The following is a 7045-nucleotide window of genomic DNA, read 5'->3' on the forward strand; positions in this document are numbered from 1 at the left end:
ATAATCTAATTAGTAAAATATTTAAATACAAGTCATATCTTCTTCCCTTAAAAGACAAAAAGTTAATCTAATATACTTAAAATGCATTATTTTTGGCTCAAATATTAATTAAAAGTTATTAATAAAATTAATTTAAAATAGCTTGCATTAAATTAAGTATATGTTTTATCAGTATATTGATTTTTACTACAATTTGCTCAATAATTATCAGAATACAAGCTACTGCGATATACTAAGAATATTCAGCAAAAGGTTTTTCCTTCTAATTCACAATGCAAACATCATACAATCTATTCTAAGAATATTTCATATACTTATTATGGCTACTCACGAAACATTCGCGGAAAATCTATGCGGTTCATCTTCTCGTTTAACACATTATTATTCCATTTGTTTAACGAACAAATAAAATCAGTCATTCATATATATAATCTCAAATCATTTACAGTTATTTTCATATAGTTCTGTTTCAGAATGTAAACATAAGACATGTAAGGTGTAAAGTAACTGAATTGTATACCAAGCTTCTTTATTTAATTTGTTTACTTTTTTTTTAATAATTTCATAACATACACATTTTTCTACTCAATATCGGAAGGTAGAGGATTAACTTGCGAATTATTTTACTAGATTCGCGCGATTATTTTGCAAACTATTTTTCTCTAAATCTCTTCGGATAGAAATTCTTTAACGAATTCAAACATTACGTAACGAAACACGGATAAAAAAATATTTATTATTATAAGTAAAAATTGTATTGGCTTGAAAAATCTGTGGTCATAATACATATGTATGTTTTTTTATTAAGATAATTAAGTTTCAAGTGTTGCATAAAACTATAACTAATAAAATTTAGTGTTTTAGTCAAAACACTTTTTTTTATTCAAGATTAATCCAAGATATACTTGAATATTTCCAATAAAATATTTGTGAAAATAATGCATGTTTTTTGTGCACCGAAGGAAATTTGGCATGTTAATAGTTTTCACTTTAAAAAAAAAAAAAAAATTAATTTTTCGAGCATGCTGAGACAAAAAACCTGAAATGGAATTTATTCGCTGCGCTAATCTAACTAGTTGTAAATGTTAAATAGATTTGTTGAATCGACTAATGCATTTTCTTTATTTTCCATGCGAACGCGACGGACGACGAGCGCTCACCTGTGCCAGGCATAGTCATGATCAGCTCGTGATGAAGCGTGACGCTTCCACCCGCGGACAGACCGGACCCCAGATTCACTCCCAGCACGCCGTGCTCCTTCTCGTACCGCTTCAGATCTTGCACATCCTTCGCTCCTATCGCGCATCCACGCGTGCAGCAACGGGGTCGGCGCGGGGCAGAAAAAAAGAAGACGTGCCGCTTCAGTTTTCTTCCATTTTTTTCTCTTTTCGCCGGGCTTCCTCCTCGTGCTCCACACATGCCTCCCGCTCGCCCGCCCCACGCGCCCCCGCTCTACGTAGTTTAAATTTGTATAGGAGCAGAAGCCGGCCGAGGGGCGTACGGACCACTTAGCGAGAAGGTGCGAGAATCGTCACCGTACTCTGGCTTCTAGGCGGCCACCAAACACACATGCGTCCTACGCACACTCGCGCGCAAGTACGTGCGTACGTGCTGAAGCGTGTATGCACACATGTATATGTACCTTGCGTACGTGCGCGCGCGTGTGTGTTTCTCCCTCTATGCGTTTACGCGTGGACATGCAAACGTGTTGCGGAGGTTGTCCATCTCGGATCGCGGTACGCCCACTCCTTCTCGGACCCAGTATGTGTCAGATCATAGGTATCGCACATCCTTGTGCATTGTCAAAGATGCTTACGTAATGAGATAAACTAGTTTAGTTGGGTACGACGTAAACGCATCTTCTGCGTCGCGCGAGCCAGACAAAGAGCGCTCGTTAAAAAATTTCCATCCAAATGATAATATTATGCAATAGAATTCTACAAAAAAATAGAGCAGACTTGGAATAATAAAATAACTTGAAACTATGGTCATTAATTAAAAACATTTTTTTAAACGCAAAAAATTTTAGCCTTCTAATTTTTCTAATCGCGTACGGTCTTGAAGTTTCTATTTTTGATAAATTTCGATAATCGAGATGTTGAGATTTTAAAAAAACTCTAAACACAGCATTATTTTTCATTAGAATAATGTGAAAGAACTTTCCCTGAATCTCTCTATTTTGCAAGTTTTATTCAGATTCATTATTTAATAATTTTATTTAATTTAGTTCGTAAACTTTCTTAATAATAAGAGAATGCAGGATATAAATAAAAATCTATCAATTTTATTTATAGTCACACAAAGTTATAGAGAATCGATATCAAACTATCGGATCACCTTGTAGTGAGGTTTTACTGAATGAATGTCTTATATGAATGAACTTTATGACAGATCTTTATTTCTATTTTAGTTTTATAAGCCTCAACATAATGATAGTATCCAGATTTTAGTGCTAATCCCGACATTTACAAGCCCCTTTATTCGACCAGAAATTCGAATTTTTTTAACGTTCTCACTGTGTGTGATTAATTCATTATGCGCATCAGAAACAAATTTTGTTAGTTACAAAAATTGCACAGCACAATCACACAATTTTGTCTAAATCGCATTGTATATCTTAATGGAAAGAGAGAAAACTTTTTCTGCATAATTTAATCCACATTCTTCAAAATACCTTTTCTCACATTAATGATTAAGAATTATTATTTAATCCCGTATTAATTGATGAGATTATCAAAGATCATAAAAAATTAACACGCTAATCACTGAAGAATCGTGATGCTAATAAGTATCCGTTCTACACGTGTATATTTTTTTACTCACTGGAGTATCGTAATAACTCAGAGTGTGCGTGAAGTGGTTATAGGAGAAAAAAAGAAATTTTTATAACGTTCGATTGTTGCAACGTTTATCGACATTTGAAAACTTTATGATTGACAGCCGCTCGCGCAGAGAGAGAGAGAGAGAGAGAGAGAGAGAGAGAGAGAGAAATGTCTGAATAATAAAGTCATAAATTATATTACTATACGCGGAAATGTCGTGACAGACGTATTTATTCGCATGTCACATTCGCGAATTGGTGCCCGCCTTGTCTCAATGGATGGCCGACGCACCAAATGCAATTAACGTATATCATAAAAAATTTTAACGGACATACTTTAAGTGTGACGAAATGTACGCGCGCAATGCTGTCTGAGGGCTAAACTTCATTTTCGCGATATCGCATAAGTTGAAGGGAGATAATTAAAGACGTATCGATGCAATTACGAATCGATCAACCATTAGTAAGTATACGTTTAATCTCATTTCGATGAATGACAGATAAGGGTAATTTATTAGACGCACAGCAGGCAATGCCGTTATGATCTACCGCGTTTGCACGCAATCACAGCTGTATAATCACGAATATATGACAATTACAACTATTTGAATAAAAAGCCAAGATCCTAATAAGAGTTAATCGTCTAAAAAAATTTTGTATCTTTATTTATCTGAATTATCATTCAATTTATTATTCGATAATAATATAGAATAGAAAGCAAATATATAAATCATATAAGTATCGCCAACCCCTTAAAGAAATTGAAAGAAATTGAACGATAATTTTCTTTTAATCCGGTTAACGTCTACCGCTTTATTCAGTTCACGCCACTTACAACATTCTAACTCTCTAAATCGTTCCTCAACTTCCCGCGTAATGTAATCAGTGTTGAGGTAATTAAGATCATCAAACTCGAGAAGCGGCTTTCTTGAGACGGAAGATATCGAAGAGGCGCGCGTCACGTGTACCGGCAATCTCACACTATTCTTTCATACAGATTTTTAAACTAATTTTATTTATGTCTTTTTATTTTCCTGTTTACGATCCAAGACGCTAAATTTAGAGAAAAAAATTTTTCTAACTGATAATAACGTAAATTAAATACTATTTTATTTAACATAAATGGTACATACAAAAAAGAAATAATACAAAAAATTATACATATATAATAAAAAAATTATTAATTATTTATATATTATTTGTTACAGGAGATTTTACAAAAAATTTTTGGTTGTTATTTTAATTATAATTTTATCATGCAAATATTTAACGCAAATAAAATAATAATAAATATATCTTTAACATTATATAAATGTTTCTATAAATAAAGAATTTTTTTTTACTTGTTAATGTGTCTCTAAGTAAATAAAAAATTGATGTAAGAAATATAAGTTTATGAATATACTAATATAATCAATATTTTACAGGAAAATTATACGATTCTAAACACATCCCTGTGACATTCTGTAGGATTCACAGTGGATTAACCAAGCAAAATAATCCCTACGCCAACCGACGGGTGATATAAGTTAAATTAATTAAATCGGATTCGTATTCATTCGGGATTCATTTTTTTTTTTTTTTTGTAAACATGATAAAATAAGAAATGCAATGAATTATAGTGGTGCGATTAAATATAGATGTGCGTATAAAAAATATAATTTTAAGTGAAATTTGCAATTAATAAAAAAAATTAAATTAAATGAAATCATATTGAATAATTAAATTGTGGTAATAATTATTCATCGACAGGTGTTATTGAATTATATTATATTATTATATTATGATTTAATTAATTAGTAGTATATTTTACACAGGAAATGATTCTTGCCTAATAAAGATCTTTGATACGTTACCAACTGTGATTTAATCATAATTTTTTACATATTTTTTATATATATTTTATAATTATTATTTTGCAATGGAATGTATGTATACTTTTACAAATTTAAATATAAATAGTAAGTACTATAAATAGTAATTAACTTTAAATAAAATTATGTACACCATAATATTATAATGCATGTGAGAAGATTTTAGAATTACATATATAATAAAATTTATAATCAAATTATAATTATTTAAATGATAACCATTTAACACTCTCTCATTGTGGATGTTATTTAATTTTAGATATTATAGATCTGTAGTAACGTCCGATTATAATAAAGGACATCATTTGGATGTTAATTGTAATGCACTCACTGATGATAATATTATGTGAAGAAAAGAGTGATATTAAAAAGTTGAGATTAGAATTTGAATGTCAAAACTAACTCTGGCACTTTAGAAAAACCATGAAGAAACACGCCTCTTATGGGACACCTGATGCTACAATGATACTTGGCGCCGCACTTTAAATCTGAGATTGTAGTATCAAAGTTTATACTACTACTACTACTACATCAATATTATACTGTCACTGTTCTCTCTTCGGCGTATTTTATGTTAAATATAAAAGTATGAAAATAGAATCAATTTTTACGATTATATCACACAGCGATACAATCGTTGTGATAACGCTAATTAATATTCTTTTTTCGCGATATATGCATTTTTTTATGATGATAATATTAATTAAAATATATTATTAATTGTCCGATTCTCTGATACTTCTGTCATAATTTCAAAAATTTACAGCTTTCAATCCACCGTAAATGTTGGTGAAACCGGACGCTATTATTCAGATTGATGAAATCTGCGATTGACACTGCATTAAATCTTCAAATTATGTATCTGATTTAATTAAATTGCCCAACACTTCACGATGATATCTTTCACACGTTGATTAAAAACTTTAGGCACGATATATAGAACTCTTGTACAGATTAGAAACGAAGCGCGCATCTACCGTCGGCGGTATATATTAGCGGCTCTCAAGCATTTCGATTAAAAAATACATTTGATATTTTAATAAATATGCATTTGTTATCCATAATTGGAAAGATGATAATCTAAAAATCTCACTAAGTGATCCGGTAATTATTAGTAACATATATTAATTAAGACGTGATTAATGATTGCAATAAAAATTTAATTACAATAATTGATATAATATTTGACACTCAATAATTCATATATTTAATTAAACATGAATTAGTGATAGATATAGTTATATTAAGTTGATAATTTTGTGTTGATTTTTTTTAAATTTTGGATCAATCTAAAATACATTTAGTTATATTGATGTTTTTAATTAAAACCAGGAAATTTTAATAAATTAAAATAGATTGACAGAAATCAATGAGGGTCACAAATCTCGGCCAGCTTCAGAATTTCGAAAGTAATTTTTATCCCCAAAGCATAACGAGTCGTATCGGTCGGTATTTTAACGGACGAATGCGAAGATTATAGCGCAATTGTTACGCGCGCGAATGTTAAATCTTCTCGATACACACTATAGCCGAATAGATTTTTCTGATATACGGTACTTACCGGAGATACCGTGTACGGAACCGCCGGCGGTGATATTGTTGAGCATGCCGCTCCCGGGGAGCGTAGCTCCAATACAGCACGCGGAAGCGGAAATCCGCGTGACACCGCGAACACCTCACCCTCAACTCGGAGGAACTATACGGGGGGACAAAAAAAAACGAACTGACTCTCTGTAGCGGCGCGACGCACGATCCTCCTTAGATGAGAGATTTGGGATTGTACAGACGAGCCTGAGGACCGGCCCGTGCCCCAGGAAGGCAAACAGCGAACTGGCCGACTGCCATATCCAAACTCCCCCACTCGTTCCAGCTTTGGCGGCAATGTTGGCATCTCGTTCGCGTAAATCCGCTCGCCATCAGTTCTCTCGCTCGCTCTCGCATCTCGTGAGAGTCCCTACCACCCTCACGTTCTCTGCAACGGTGGGCGTGATATTAAATCGCTCCTACCCTTCAGATTGAACGCAAGCCAGGAAGGTAGCTAGCTGCGACATTACCTTCCTCTAAAAGATTATTTTTGCAATTGGAATTTTTTAAATTTATTTTTTTAAAAGTAAAAAATAATAATTAGCATAAATTGTACAAAATTACAATTATTTATTTTATCCGTGTACCCTATAATAAAATATTATATTGGTAATTATAGTAAAATGAAATTTTAAATTGTATATATTATTGTATAATAAGCTTATTTCTACAAAAAGATTATTATTTCATATACAGATTTTTTTATATATATTTTTTTCGCACAAAAAATTTAATTAAAATATTAAAAAATTATTCTAGAATAATT

The 7045-nt window shown here is 32.0% G+C and overlaps 1 protein-coding gene across 1 annotated transcript in view; it reads right to left on the reverse strand.

Moving 5' to 3' along the window:
• LOC126857857 (homeobox protein orthopedia-like) overlaps nucleotides 1–6505 on the reverse strand; it is a 28579-nt gene extending 22074 nt beyond the window's left edge. Inside the window, exons 1-2 of the mRNA XM_050607696.1 lie at nucleotides 6257–6505; nucleotides 1161–1295 (exon numbers count right to left, since the gene is read on the reverse strand). Coding sequence (XP_050463653.1) covers nucleotides 1161–1295; nucleotides 6257–6302 — 181 coding nt within the window. The 5' untranslated portion in view covers nucleotides 6303–6505. The remainder of the gene's footprint in view (nucleotides 1–1160; nucleotides 1296–6256) is intronic.
• Between the last annotated feature and the right edge of the window lie 540 nt (nucleotides 6506–7045).

Source organism: Cataglyphis hispanica, chromosome 23 (assembly GCF_021464435.1).
Source record: "Cataglyphis hispanica isolate Lineage 1 chromosome 23, ULB_Chis1_1.0, whole genome shotgun sequence".
Lineage (NCBI taxonomy): Eukaryota > Metazoa > Arthropoda > Insecta > Hymenoptera > Formicidae > Cataglyphis > Cataglyphis hispanica.